A 14,594-nucleotide genomic window follows, 5' to 3' on the forward strand; every position below is an offset into this window, starting at 1 on the left:
GATTACAGGCATGGGCCACCATGCCTGGCCGGTGCCAGTTCTAAACCTAGACTCAAGGCTCTTGCACACTTTCATTCATTATCTTGGACCTCTGAACTGTCATGTTAACAAGCCTAGGCTAGCCTGCTGGAGGCTGAAAAACCACATGGAGGAGCTGATCCAGCTCATTACCCTCTTCCACCGACAGCCGACTCATAGGTGAGCTCAGCGGAAATCAGCATAAATTGGCCTAAACCTGAAAAACTGTCAGGCCTACCTATAGTCTCATGAAAAATAATACATGGTTATCATTCTAAGCCACTAAATTTTGAGGTAGTTTGTTTTTCAGTTAGGTGCACCAAGAATTAGCAATAGCTAATAATGGCATAAGTCAATAATGTCTTGTAGGTTAGAAAATGAGATAGAAATAAAATATGCAACAATAAATAGGATGGGCAAATGAGTAGAATAGAAGTGTTCTAAGGTAAATAAAAAATAGATTTATTTTTCTCATATAATAAGAAATAAGCATTATAGAGCTGGTGCAGCTGTTCAGGAAATTTATCAAAAACCTAGACTCTCTCCATTTTTTCTCTCTACAATCCTCAGTTTTGGCTATCACCCTTATGTTTACAAAATGGCTGCTGTACCTCCAGGCATTGCAACCATGTTCCAGGGAGAAAGAGAGAATATGAGTCTCTTCTTTTTTTAACTGGGAAGGATCTTTTGTACAGGCTCCACCTCGTGGAAAGTAGATTTCTGTTTACATGTCGTTGGCCAGAACTCTGTCACATGGCCATACCTAGGTACAAGGAGCCTGGGAAATTGATATATAATTTTTTCTAGGTGAACTGCTTTCCCAGAGAAAATCAGGACTCAGTTAAAAAGCAAATGTAAGAATGGGAGTAGTTTAAATGACTAGCAGTCTCTGCTCTCTATTTTGGAGAAATCCTCTTACTTAAGGGAATAATCCAACAGGAAAAGCAAACAATGTCCTTGGCATAAAGATTAAGAGACAACATTACACAGGGTAGAAGGCACTGGAGTGAGACTCCTAGTCCTAGCTCTGCAGCTGACTTGCTGGGGAACTGATCCTCAGTTTCTTCCCCTTTAAATCAAGACATTGGAGTAAATAACATGTAAGCCTTTTAAACAAGAAGTAAGTCTGTAAAAACTGAAGGGAATTCACATTTATGACAGATTCCTTAATGTGCAATAGCTCATTTAGACCTCACAACAATATCTCCCTTTACTCTGGGGGATGCTAAATTTCAGAGCAGTCAAATAGTGTTCCCAGACCCACATCTAGTGAATGGCAGAGCCAAAATTTCAAGTAGGATCTGTAGGCCTCCAAAGCCAGAGGCTTCTTTCTACTGCCCATCCAACCTTTCTCAAAAGGCAAATAAGGTCATGCATTTTTATTTACTGAATTTTAAGTAAAGCAGTGTCTTTTGAAGCAGGCCTGGTGCCACCTGCAGCAGAATCACCTGGGATGTCTATTACAAATGCAGATTCCTGAACCTTCTCCAGATGAACTGAAGCAGACTTGCTAGGGCCCAGTGAGACCCAGGAACCTGCATTATTACAAGCTCTCCAGGTAATTGGAGAGACTTTACAATTTGGGAACTATGATTTTAAACTAATAATTTAGTGTTCCATTCTAGTGTGGTTTAATTATGGATCTGTGGCTCATGGAAATTTCCTCCTAGTATCAGGAAGATACAACTTAAAAATAGTCTGTTTTTCCTTCCTATTGAATCCACTCAATTCCATGGAAAATGTTAAGGAACTGGAGGTGTGATTAACACTGATTAATCTAGGCTCCGTACATCAAAGGCACAGACGAACATGAACATACATGCTGATTAGAATCATACAGAGCTGGAAGGGGATGGGTAAAAAAATGGCATTAGCTAAATATTTACTATGTTCCAGACACTGTACCAGACACATTACGTCATTTAAGGGGCCCAAGACAAGTGATTCAATCCCTTTTATTTATAAACGGGGTAAGTACTATTATTATTTACATTTTAGAGATGAGGAAGCTAATGGCCAGAGAAAAATAGTCACTTTGTGAGATCATTTATTCATTCATACAATAAAAATCTCATTAGCTTTTATCTTACGCAAGACATTGCAAATAGGGCAGCAAAAAGGCAGTCTAGGGACCTCAGGTGGCCCAAAGCCCACCAAATCTCCATTGAAGAAACTGGAACTGAGAGGGCAAATTGGGACTGGAGCCTGCCAGAAGCCGTCTCTCTGGAATCCCTCAGCCTGAGCAAGAAGGATGTTTGTTGCTGAGGCTGCTGGAGCTGCGGTCTAGAGCAAGTTGCAGGCCTCTGAGTCTGTTGGAGGTTGAGAAAGGTTAGCTGACTTGCTTAAGTAAGTGTCCTAGACAGGAGGGAGAAAGCGCGCGGGTCTCAGATCCTAGCTCCAAAATCCACGCCCTTTCCCTTTTCATCTCCCGGAAGGAAGCCTTCACAGGTGGGGAAAATGCTCATCCAGTGATTCTAAAGTAGTGCACAAATTGGCATTAGAGGCTGGTTCTGATTCCTGCTATCAAGGTTTATTTAATTCCAAGCTCAAATAACACAGAAAATAAAACTTCCTCCTTAAAAGGTTCTGCGGAAAAATATTCTCTGTTCTACGTAACAGCCTCCTTGGCTGTGTTTGTGTCTGAAGAAAGGACTAGTCTGACAGGAAGAATTACAAATCTGGAGCTCATTTTGGCGTCGCAGAGGGAAGGTGGGTGGAGCGTCTCGCAGTAAATTAGGAATTCAGAATGAAAACGTAGAGTTTATTTGGGTTTTTAGTGACACCTCAGGATTATTATACAGGAGTGTCAGACACAGCTCAAAGTAATGATGACTGCTCCCCCTCCGCCCCACGGGGGCTGGGTGCTAAGAAGGGGGAACCTCTCCTTTGAGGGTTTGGGGTGGGGACCCTCCCTTTCCAACCTGGATCGGGAATGGGGATGAGAGGAGAGCGGTTTGGATCCCCATCCTGGGTCTGTGCTGGAGGGAGGCGGGAGGCTATTTGGAGGTGTGTTTCGGCTCAGGATCTGGGTCTGAGGCTGGGATCTGAGGACTTTCTAGGTTTGGAATTGGGTGGGGGAGCTAGGTTTGGGGTGACCGCTGGGCGCAGGAGGAAATAGGAGAGTGAGTCACATGTGAAGGGCACTGAAGAGGGATCTTCGGGGGAAAGCTGAACTTGATGCGTGGACTTGGAAAGGGGAAGTTGAAGTGGATGCAGGGGCCTGGCGCTGCAGCGGATCGGGGTGGCATGTGCTGGGATTGCCGGTGCGGGGCTGTGAATGGGGTCAGGGTGGGGCTGAGGCAGTACCAGATCTTCCGTGCCTAGAGGAGGTTAGAAGAAAAGAGCCTCGAGCGGCCACAGCCTTTTTCCGAAAGAGACTCACACAGACACACCCATCGCTCTACCCGGCCCTCCGGGACTAGCGGCTCGGCGGTGCTCGGGCTGGCAGACCCCGCCCCCACGCGGCCTCTGGGAGCTGGGAGCCGGGAGCCGATCCCGCCGGGGCCGCGGTCTGGCGGCTCGGCCCCCGGGGAGCATGGGGCGTGGCCAGAAACCGGCGCCCGCGGCTGTGGATTGGCTGCCCGGGGGTCCCGCAGGCGGGGCTCCCGGCTGGGTCCCGCTCGGCCGCTCGCGGCGGCGGGGAGGCGGGGCCGGCGGGAGCCCGGCAGCCAATGGACGCGCGTCCCCCGAGCAGTTACAAAGGGCCGGAGCGAGGCCGCCGCGGCGGCGGGGGAGGTGGGGCGAGGCGAGGCTTGCTGGGGTGAGGCGGCGGCCGGGCCGGGCCGGGCCACAAGCGGTGGCGGCGGGACCATGGAGGCGGCGGCCGCTGCTCCGCGTCCCCGGCTGCTCCTCCTCGTGCTGGCGGCGGCGGCGGCGGCGGCGCTGCTCCCGGGGGCGACGGGTGAGCGGCGGCGCGGCGGGCGGGCGACTGCGGGGCGCGCGGGCCGGGCCCGGCCTCTGGCTCGCTCCTGCTCTTTCTCAAACATGGCGCGGGGCCGGGGGCGCAGGTGGCTGCGCCGGGGCCGGGCCGGGCTCTCGTGGCCCCGCGCGGCTCGGCGGCCACCGTGCGAACCGCAAGCGGGGAGCGGAGGCGGGGCAGGGGCGTGTGTCCGGGCGCGGGCGGACGTGTCCTGCTGCCCGAGGCCGCCCCGCTCGGGACTCCCCGGGGAGGTGGAGTCGGGCGGAGTCGTCCGAGGTCCGGGGCTGCCCTCTGGGGTGTGAGTGGGCGAGGGCCAGGGGCGGAGAGTGTGAGGCCGGCGGGGACTGGCAGAGCGGTGGCTGCCCGCCCCCGCCCCCTCGGCACGGCGTGACCTTGTTCCGGGGACCCCCGCCCCAAGAGGGTCCGTGCCCAAGGCTGCCGGGCCCGGGGCGGGGTTTGAGGTTGGGGTAGAAGGCGGCTGCTGGGCGGGGTGTGAGCTCCGAGCCGCTAGGGCTTCGGCCAGTGGGAGTCGGGGGCGAAGTGTGGTGAGACCCCCGGGTCCACAGGCCGCCGTAACTCCCGCCCGGCTCGACCCGACCCGACCCTGCTGGAAGGGGCTGCTCTTCCAGCCAGGGGTGCTTTGTGTGAGAAGAAGGAAGCGCGGAGATGCGCGGAATGTTTCTTCTTTCGTGCGTCTGGGGAGTGTTGAAGTGAGTCCAGTAACCAGAAGGCTACGGATTGTTTTCGTAGTGGAAACTTGAACGTTTGCTCGTTCTGCGGGGTTTGGAAATTTTGGGAATGACTGTGAATTGATTAAACGCTTTTTATTTCCTCGAAAGACCATCACTCGCGATATTCCTTTTCTTGAGTGACAGTTAATAGTTTGAATCAGACATCTGTGTAGCTGGTTTTCAAGGAAGAATGTTCGCTGAATTTTTCAAAATATTAAATCAGGTTGGGGTAGGTGGTTGGCATCCTTGAAGGGATGAGTGAAAAACTTTGTTAGCAGCTGAACTGAGGCACTAGAAGCTAAAATACAGAGAGCTTCAGTGTTAGCGACTAAAATGCAGTGAAAGTACATTTCTGTTTCTGAAACTGGACATAAGATGTTGAAATTTTTTTAAAAAAATCAAGACTGACGATGACGATTATAATTAGTCCTAATAGCTACCGTCTATGTATTATGCATTACTGCGATGTAAATGCATAAAGTACACAATTGTATAAGTACGTTAATCACCACAACTAAACTTTCAGGAGTAGTGGCATTTGCCCCACTTTACAGATGTGAAAAGTGGGGTGCAGACACATTAAGTACCCAATAACTAAGTGCTAAAGCTAGGATTTTCACTCAGATCTCAGTTTACAAAACCTGTGTATCTTATATATTAATATATATACATCATACTATCTGGCGTAGCCCATTTTTCTTCTTCAGTCGTCTGCTGAGCAGTTGGTCTTTATTATTCACTTTAGATTCTGTCCTTATGATTTGAATATCAGATAGGCTTCATTCCGACTCTTAGCACATTTCTGAGTCCCTTCACGTGGGCCTCCTGCATTAGAGGAAACAATGGATTTTCGATATTGGCCTAGGGAGGAAGGCAAGATAACTGTGTGGACATTTGGGAGAATCAGTATAGTTAGGCATGAAACACAGGTAACATTTCCACACCACTATTAACTTGAATAGCACAGTGCATTCTTTTCCACCAAAAGTAGCATAAGAAGTGTTCATGTATTCAGGTAACAGTAGTGGACTTAGTTGAATATACAGAACATTGCTCAGTCCATGTCCTGGAGAAGTTTACAGTCTCCTTGGCGTGCACACAATACAAAGCTGTTTAGGTGCTTATTACTCTAAGCCCAGACTGCCTCAGCTTGTCTGCCTTCCTTGTTGGTTATGATGATGCCTCAGTCCACCCTTAAAAGACATTCTGAAAAAGGTCAAATGCCTTTTTTCCCCCTCTGTAATTTGGCTTCTCTTTTAAAGACTTGCACTTTTTTATGTTCTGAGTATGTTTTATTGTTGTCTGCCCAACTTCTTTCTCCAACATAGATTTCTCTAGGGAAATGGGTTCCTTGTCCCTAGTACACAGTTTAGTACCACTATGTCTATATTTATATCCCATCTGAGAATGCTGTTTGCTTCCTTTCTGCCATTTCATAACTTTTTTTCTTTGAAAACATGCCCCCAATCCAACTCTTCTTTCTATGAAAGCCTCTTGAATGTCTCCTCCTTTCTTGGTATGCAGCCTTCAGCTTAATCCTGCCTGTTATCCTCCAAATCTAGTTGCTTTCCCATGTTTCTCTCATCTAGGCTTTTCTATGGGCTACTGCCAAACTAATCTTCCTCAGCCATCCCCATGAAGGTTTATAAGATTTCCCATTTGTATTCAGCACTTAGAACCACACTTGAGCAGCTTATGATTGGGGCCATCTCTGAGTATCCTACCAGGGATCTCATTTCTCATGACTGCAGACCTTCAAACAATTTCTCTTTCTCACTGACTCCTGACTGTTCAGCCTTTTCACTACACGTTTAGTTTTGCCCCTGTTATGGAAGTGTGAGAAGTTCTCAGCCCTGACTTCCTGTGCTGGTTTAGTTCTTGAATTCTTTGTCTTCCAGAACTCTGCAACACTTAACAGTTTGTGTTGTCCATTTCTACTGCTTGTGCTGCTACTTAACAATACTTGACTGTGTTATAGGTACCCAGAGGACAAGATTCTTGCCATTTCTTTATTTTATGGCCTCAGAACTTAGCACTGTGTTTTATATTCTGTTCCACATAAATGCTTGTTGATTTCTATTTGAGCATTCCTTTAGTATTTATACTGTTTTATGTAAGTCCGGTTTATGCAATATTAACTTATAATTCCGTATAAATAATCAGGAAAAGTTGTATGGTGTGTTGAAAGCAATTGGTTATTAGTCCCACCTTCACCAGCAGTTATGCAGAAAATAGGGCCAATACCTACTTTTGCCTAATTCATGAGATTGTGATCACATGAGAAAGTGGTATTTGAGTTTGAGGTTGCTATTCTGTGTTGTTACTAATGAGCGGGACTGATGTTCAAGTAGTTCCCACTGGGCCATGTGTGTTTTGGTTAAACATACTTTCTTATTGGTTGGTACCCTTGTAGTGCCAGTTGTTAAATATTTTTAATATAATTTTTGTAGGGAGGCATTAGTATTCAAAAAGGGAAATGATTAGTGTAGGCTGGAATGAATAGGGGAAGCTTCCTGGACACTTTAGAACTTAAACTGACTTTGAAGGGTGGGTAGAATTCAGAGGGGGATTTGATGAGTGTGAAAGTTCTCTTAAAGTTGTGTCTCCAACTGTCCCGGGGTCTACTCCAAAGGAGGAAACAAGGCTTTTACTGACTGGCAAGTTACTCTTCCGAGTTAGGTTCCTTATTCTGTACTGCGGAATTTGGATGTATTAACTTCTATCATTTTTTCCCCAATCCTAAAAGGTATAGTACATTGCTGGAAACAAAACAAAAGTAATCAAAGTGGGCCGGGCGCGGTGGCTCAAGCCTGTAATCCCAGCACTTTGGGAGGCCGAGACGGGCGGATCGCGAGGTCAGGAGATCGAGACCATCCTGGCTAACACGGTGAAACTCCGTCTCTACTAAAAAATACGAAAAACTAGCCGGGCGTGGTGGCGGGCGCCTGTAGTCCCAGCTACTCAGGAGGCTGAGGCAGGAGAATGGCGTGAACCTGGGAGGCGGAGCTTGCAGTGAGCTGAGATCCGGCCACTGCACTCCAGCCTGGGCAACAGAGCCAGACTCTGTCTCAAAAAAAAAAAAAAAAAAAAAAGTAATCAAAGTGGAATGAGTGAGGGAGAATAACATTATGGGATGGCCAGTAGGGCTAGGCAGTCAAATGTTGGAAGTCCTAAGTATATTATCACTTCAATTTACAGATTAAAAAACGACTCAGGTGAATTTGTTAGGGTGACACAGGGGCAGAACAGAGAAGGAACTTTGATTTTCTGATTCCACATCTCGTGCCCTGTATGGTGCTTTAAAATGTGAAGGACTTGGAGGTGTGGGTGGGACAGGGTTGGAGTAGGTGTTGGCATCCATGGAAGGATGAGTGACTTACTTAAGTGAAGTAGGCCCTGAACTTCACAGAATTTATGAAAAGTAAATTCTAAAGGTAGAGGAGAGAGGGAATGATTAAAGCCTTAAAGTCCTCAAGGGAAAGGTCAGTATTTTTTTTTTTTTAATTGCTGATAAAAGGACCTGGTATAATACTTATTGATTGAGAAAAGTAGGCCTATAGTAGTTTGGAAGATGGTCTTGAGTAAGTACGGTTAATTGAATTGGGGTGTAATTAAAAGGCCTTGGTTTAGAATATTAGATGATCCGCTTTGTTGCTGAAATTAAGAGAGGAATTGACATTAAAAATAATCAAGAGGAGGATAAATCTTGTTCCTGTGAGGAGGGCTGCTCATGTGAGGAAGACCCCTGTTGAAAGGTTCTAGGCCTTAGTTGAACAGTTACAGGGACTCATCACCATTCTTGTAGTGTCATTTTATTGCACCAAATATGTTCATATGTAATAAGTGGAATTTTGAAAATGCTGTTGTCCTATAGATGGCCCTTCTAATGTGAGAACGTGTCTCTTCAAACCACAGAGCCCCTTGCAAATGTCGACAAACCTCTTGCCTTTTGCAGTTCTTCCTTGATCATGGCTTACATAACACAGAGTTCTCTGAACAGATGGACTGTGGTTTGATGTCATGTGATTGGGTCACATCTTTGCTTCCTGCTTCTGGAATTGAGGGCAGATGCTGGCATATTTCTCAGGGATTTTTTTATGCTTTGTCCCATAGAACTAGCTTGAGGAAATTTTTGGAGTCTTCTCAAAATTTATGGTTTGTTTTGGCCCAGCCTAACTGCAATACTTAGGATAATATTTAGTACCATTCTTAACTGAATTTTCTCAATGTCAAGTCCAGGCAGTCTCCATAAACATTAAAATTGTTTGCTGCTCTGAATTAGATCCAATTTTATGTGTTTTGTTTGCTTTCCAGGTAAGTTTCTTGTAGCTACCCTTCTTCATCATGAAGAAAATTGGTTGGTAGGCTTGTAATTATTCATCTCAGACATCACTTTCTTAAATACTAGTGGACGAAGTCCAGTTGGTTTTATGGTCCAATTTTATAGATCAGATCAAGTCTTTTGTAAAGCTGCTCCCTCAAGGAATGATTTCTAATCTAACATTAAAAAAAAAAATTGATTTGCAGAGTATACACACAGGTTGCTTTGAAATTTCTTGAAGGGTTACAAGAATGTGCTACATATTCTACCCATCTCATTTAATTCTCTCTTCTCTCTTTTTTTTTTCTTTGACCATGGCTAATATACCATCATTTAATTCTCATAACCAAACTTGAATGGTAGTTGTATAGAGTACCAAAACTTATTTATTTGCTGGTTAATTTCCAAACTCTTAAGTCCATTTTTTCCCAGATACAGGTGGCCAGTGCTCAGAAGATAACTGTAGGTTTTGATAACATTGGCTCTACCCCAAGATTCTTTTCAGCTCTCTTAAACATTATCCAAAGATGTTAGTATTTTGTTTTTCATCCTCTAATCATAAATACATATATAAAAGGAAGACACTGCTTTGAATGGCACAGATGTAGACTAACAGTAGTTCAACCACTGAGACTCAAATGATTTTGTATTACCATAAACCCCATCTGCCTGGGTAGGCAGAATTGACATAATTTTACTCAGGTTGGAACCTAGTTCATGTCTATGAAAGAAGACCCTTTTTGTTTCCATTTTATGGACCAGGAAACTGAAGTTATGCTGTTAATGGAAGGTGGAGCCTGCATGTGAGCACTCCAGGGTATGTGCTCTTTTCCTATGCAAATACTCCTCTACTCATGATGGGGTCACGTGCGTCCATGCTGCTTTCCTATAGAGTAAATACATTGTTAGAGCCACTTCAGCAGGAAAGTTTCCTTTTTCTTTTTTGCAAACCATGAGAATTTGCTTCAGATTGTCTTGATTACAGTTTTACTATTTCTTTGCAACTGCGGGCTATTCAGATACTAACAGTCTTTCTTTAACATTATATTTTTAGGTAATTTGAGTCTCCCTGACAAGTCCAGTGATAGTTGATTACTTATTATTAGTATTGATTTATACATATATTCATAGCAAATTCTTTTCCTCTAAAAGTAACATAAGCACAGGATTTAAAATTTGTATTAAAGAAAACAAAAAAGCCATCACCAGCCATTACTAACATTTTAGCAAATCTTGCACCCATTTTTTTTTTTTTTTTTTTTTTTTTAAGTATAAAAAACCATTCTTGGGTTGGGCACGGTGGCTCACACCTGTAATCCTAGCACTTTGGGAGGCCGAAGCGGGTGAATCACAAGGTCAGGAGTTCAAGACTAGCCTGGCCAACATGATGAAACCCTGTCTCTCAGGCCTGTAATCCCAACACTTTGGGAGGCCGAGGCGGGCGGATCACGAGGTCAGGAGATCGATACCATCCTGGTTAATATGGTGAAACCCTGTCTCTACTAAAAAATACAAAAAATTAGCCGGGCATGGTGGTGGGCGCCTGTAGTCCCAGCTACTCGGGAGGCTGAGGCAAGAGAATGGCATGAACCCGGGAGGCGGAGCTTGCAGTAAGCCAAGATCGCGCCACTGCACTCCAGCCTGGGCGACCGAGCAAGACTCCGTCTCAAAAAATGAAAAAACCGTCTCTACCAAAAATACAAAAAATTGGCTGGATGTAGTGGCATGCACCTGTAATCCCAGCTACTTGGGAGGCTGAGGCAGGAGAATCATTTGAACCCGGGAGGCAGAGTTTGCAGTGAGCTGAGATCGCGCCACTGCACTCCAGCCTGGGCAACAGAGGTGAAACTCCATCTCAAAAAAAAAAAAACAAAAAAAACAAAAACAAAAAACCAACAACAAACCATTCTTTAATCATTCTATTTCAGCAGTTTATGAAAGCTAATAAAAGTGTTTAAATTGACAAAGAGCTTCAGTTTACAGAGGAAATAGCTCATCTATTCTTAGCAAATATTTAGTAGTGATCAACATGATGAGAAATAAAGGAAAAGTGAGAGGCAGTCTTGCTTGTTAAAAAATTGATGCTGAGGAAATACGACTACAGACTCAGTACTAGCAACCACAGGGACTGCTTTACAGAGGAGGTAGGACTTGATCTCTCTGCCTTGCAGGAGGATAGGGCTTTGAGTGGATGTGTGGTGGAAAGGAGGCACCTCTTAGCTGGAAAAGATGGCGTATGTGGAGAAAGAACATTCTAAGTTTCAAGAATTCTAAGGGGAGAAATGGAAGTTCATGGTGTAAAGGTTGGGCGCAGAGAATTATGGGCCTTGAAAATCGGGTGAGTGTTTTAATGTGGAAAAAGAATGTCTAATTGTGCCACAGAGGGAATGGGTCAGGGTGGCTCCCCAGGGAGATTTTGGAGTTGGTTTGATGGCATTGGGAACGGGGTGAAATGGTGACTGTATGACATTTGAAACAAAGAAATCAGAGGAATTGGTAGTAGGGCCTGTGTGTGACTGTTCCCTTGCTTGTGTGCTCTTCCCTCACATACCTGCATGGCTTCCTCCCTCACCTCCTGCAAGTCTTTGCTCAGATGGCACCTTTTTCTCAGTGAGGCTTATCCTGCCACCTTTTAAAATGGTGTCATCATCCTACAGTGCTTTCCTTCTCTGTAACAATACCTTCTAACATACTGTATTTACTTATCATATATACTTATTTACTGTTTATTGTCTCTTTCCTATCATTCTAAACTTTGTGAAAGTGAATGTCTTCGTTTTGTTCACTAACGTATCTCAAGTGTGTAGAAAGTGCCTGGTGCATCCTAGGCACTCAGTAAATATTTGTTGAGTGGCAGTAGGTTTTAGCTGTAAAGAGGTGGAGTACAGAAATGACTCCATGAAAGAAAAAAAAGAATGACTCCAAGATTTTTAAGGCTGGATAATGCCTTTAACTTAATGAGTAATTTGGCATGAGGATTAAGGGGAGATGAATTCTGGTTTAAGCATGTTGAGTTTGAAGTGAAGGTAGCCAAATAAAATTGCTCAGTAGTCAGCAAAGGTAAAAAATGGAACCTAGTTGGAAATGGGAGAGAACCTTAAGCAAAGAAGTGGCTACTAGCATCTAGCATTCACCTCATATTCTCTCTGTCTCTTTTTCTCTTTTGAGGGTGGGAGGATTCTAGTGTCCTAAAACGCTACCTTAAATGGAGTTTTTATTTAGTCCTAGCCTGTATCTGGAGTCCAGGTCCGTTTGCTGGGATATAGTTCTCTCCTGTTTTGCAGGTTCACGCTTTCTGTTTTTCTCCCACTTCTCTTAGTAAAGACGTATATAATCAGAATTACTCGTGATCTTCTGGTTGTACTGAAATTAACCTTCAGACGGTGCAGCTTTCTCTGCAGTAATGCGTTTGATCTCTTGCTAGTGTGGTTCTTGGCTGAGATAAAAAAGAGGAAGTTTCCTGCTTGCGGCCTAGGCCTCCGGTCATGGTTGCTGATGTTACAGGTGTCAGCTTTACTATCTCCTGGAGCTCCCTGATGGCTATCCTTTTAAATGCTTTTCCTGTTGTTTTTCCCAATGAACCAAACACTGGTGCGGTTGTATCCCTAGACCATCTCTCCTTTTCTGTTTGGATTGATCTAACTTAAATTTTTCTTTTAGTTTTGAAGGCAGATTCAATTCATGTGACTTGGTTGTCAGAAATTTAATGAAATCTTTGTTTATAGGAGTAGTATATAAGCCCCAACATACCTGGCTGTAATTAGAGTCTAATCGGTGTATCTGTGACTCACTTTTCAAAAGAGAATACTTCCTAATTTACCTGATCGTTGTGAAGATAGTGTACAGTAGTATTTACACTTAGTACATAGCCTGACACCAGTAGGTATTCAGTGAAGGGGAATTATTATATATGTAAATAAGTGAAAGAATGTCTTCTGAAAGAAGAAATACATATCAGTGTAATGAAGAACTAGAATTAATTGGTAGACTGAAAGGCAGAATTCAACTCAATGTAAGGAATCACTATCTACCATAGCTGTCAAAATGGAACATTGTAAGGTAGTATGTTCCCTGTCACACTGGAACTATTCAGGCAGAGGCTAGATAACCTGTCTGAGAAATTGTAGAAGGAATTTCTTACGTTAGGTGGGAGGTTGGACTTGTTTATCTCTAAGTTCTGTTTCTCCTCTAGAATTCTGTACTTTTGGGCAGAGTGCAGGCTTCCTTGCTTACCAATTTTAGCCAAATATAGTCTAAATATCCCTAGGATTCATGGCTTCAAGATGAGCAGTATCTTGTAACTCCTGTATTATATGAGAAAAGTTAGTTTATCCATTGATTGGCTTGTGTTCCGGTCATTTTCCAAAAAAGGATTTTGGAAGCTTGAAATAATACCAAATTCAGTAAGACCAAATCTGACCACAAAAGATAAGAATCAGTAAGTTAAAAAGGCGAAGAGAAAGATAACAATTATCTGTAAGTTTAGCTGAGGAAAGCTTTAGAAGTTGAACACAGTACTTACTTAGCTCTGAGTTTTCTGGTAACCAAAGCAAGTAAGGAAGACTGATAATTTGCATAGATCTCATTGCCTATCGAGAATTCATGAGGAGGCTGCCACCTTCCTTAATAAAGTGGAACCCCAAACGCCAAGATTATAATACAGGGAGAATCTCCAAGTGGTAAGAAGTTATTACTGGATCTGGCAATAATCTGATTCTTGTTCTGAGGCTTCCCCTTTAACACGTATTGAGGATTCAATTTAGTGCTGCTGCCTCCATCTTTCTTCTCCAGTTTAAGTCCCTGATCCAAGTATGAACACATTAGTCTTTCCCTAATGCCAGTGGAACAGCTGATGTGAGGCTAGGACATTTAAATCAAGCTTTGCTAAAAGCTAGAGGATAATGAATAGAGAGCAACATGAAACTATTCAGTCTGGCTTACAAAGACATTTTTCTCATGCCCTTATCTTTTGGTGTGTCTCCATTTGATACACTTCATCTGAGTACTGCCACCAAAGGCAGAGCCAGACGTTTACCTTCAAACACGTGCAAGTCAGCAAGATCCAGAGTGTCTTTGCTTGGGTTTCTTGTTTGAAGAACTGCTTCATTTCTGAGTAATGGACGTTGGGAATTATTACTTTAGCAGAGACCACACTTATCTGAGAGTGTGGCCCTGCTGTACTGGTCTCACAGTAATCCCAGTATTCATAGAAAAGATAGGCATGTACATTAGCATGAGGGCATTCTTTGGTTGGAAGCATTCTGATTTCATTGGGAAAAACAAGCTTGTCTCTGTTGTTGAGCAGAAGCTTTTATAGAAGTCTTTGTACATGGGCCATTGAGAAAGAAAGTGAACAGTTCGGGTTTATCACTCTCCATAATTTGTAAGGATTCACTTTTCCTTTTTTCTGCAGTTGCAGAGCTACTTCAGGTCTGTTCCGGTGTTTCCTTGTTCTCACCACTGAGACTGAACCTCCTTATTTTTGTTCATTTGCTTCAGGAAAACCATTCCATCTAGATTTCCTAGGTGTAAACCTCACTGATTACATAATAGTGTATATTTATAGTTCTAGGACACCTTGTTCAGGCATCCTGTTACATTTCTA

General features: G+C 44.0%; 1 protein-coding gene across 4 annotated transcripts in view; it reads left to right on the plus strand.

The window, feature by feature from the left end:
* The first annotated feature begins 3,739 nt into the window (after positions 1–3,739).
* Positions 3,740–14,594, plus strand: part of TGFBR1 (transforming growth factor beta receptor 1) — a 49,505-nt gene continuing 38,650 nt past the window's right edge. For 2 of the 4 annotated variants that reach the window (XM_073021801.1, XM_073021802.1), the window contains exon 1: positions 3,740–3,919. In XM_073021801.1, coding sequence (XP_072877902.1) covers positions 3,829–3,919 — 91 coding nt within the window. In that variant the 5' untranslated portion in view covers positions 3,740–3,828. Of the gene's footprint in view, positions 3,920–4,428; positions 4,648–14,594 lie in introns of those variants that run through there. The other 2 variants (XM_073021804.1, XM_073021803.1) reach the window with 2 other exon arrangements.

Source organism: Chlorocebus sabaeus, chromosome 12 (genome assembly GCF_047675955.1).
Source record: "Chlorocebus sabaeus isolate Y175 chromosome 12, mChlSab1.0.hap1, whole genome shotgun sequence".
In the NCBI taxonomy this organism is placed as follows: Eukaryota; Metazoa; Chordata; class Mammalia; order Primates; family Cercopithecidae; genus Chlorocebus; species Chlorocebus sabaeus.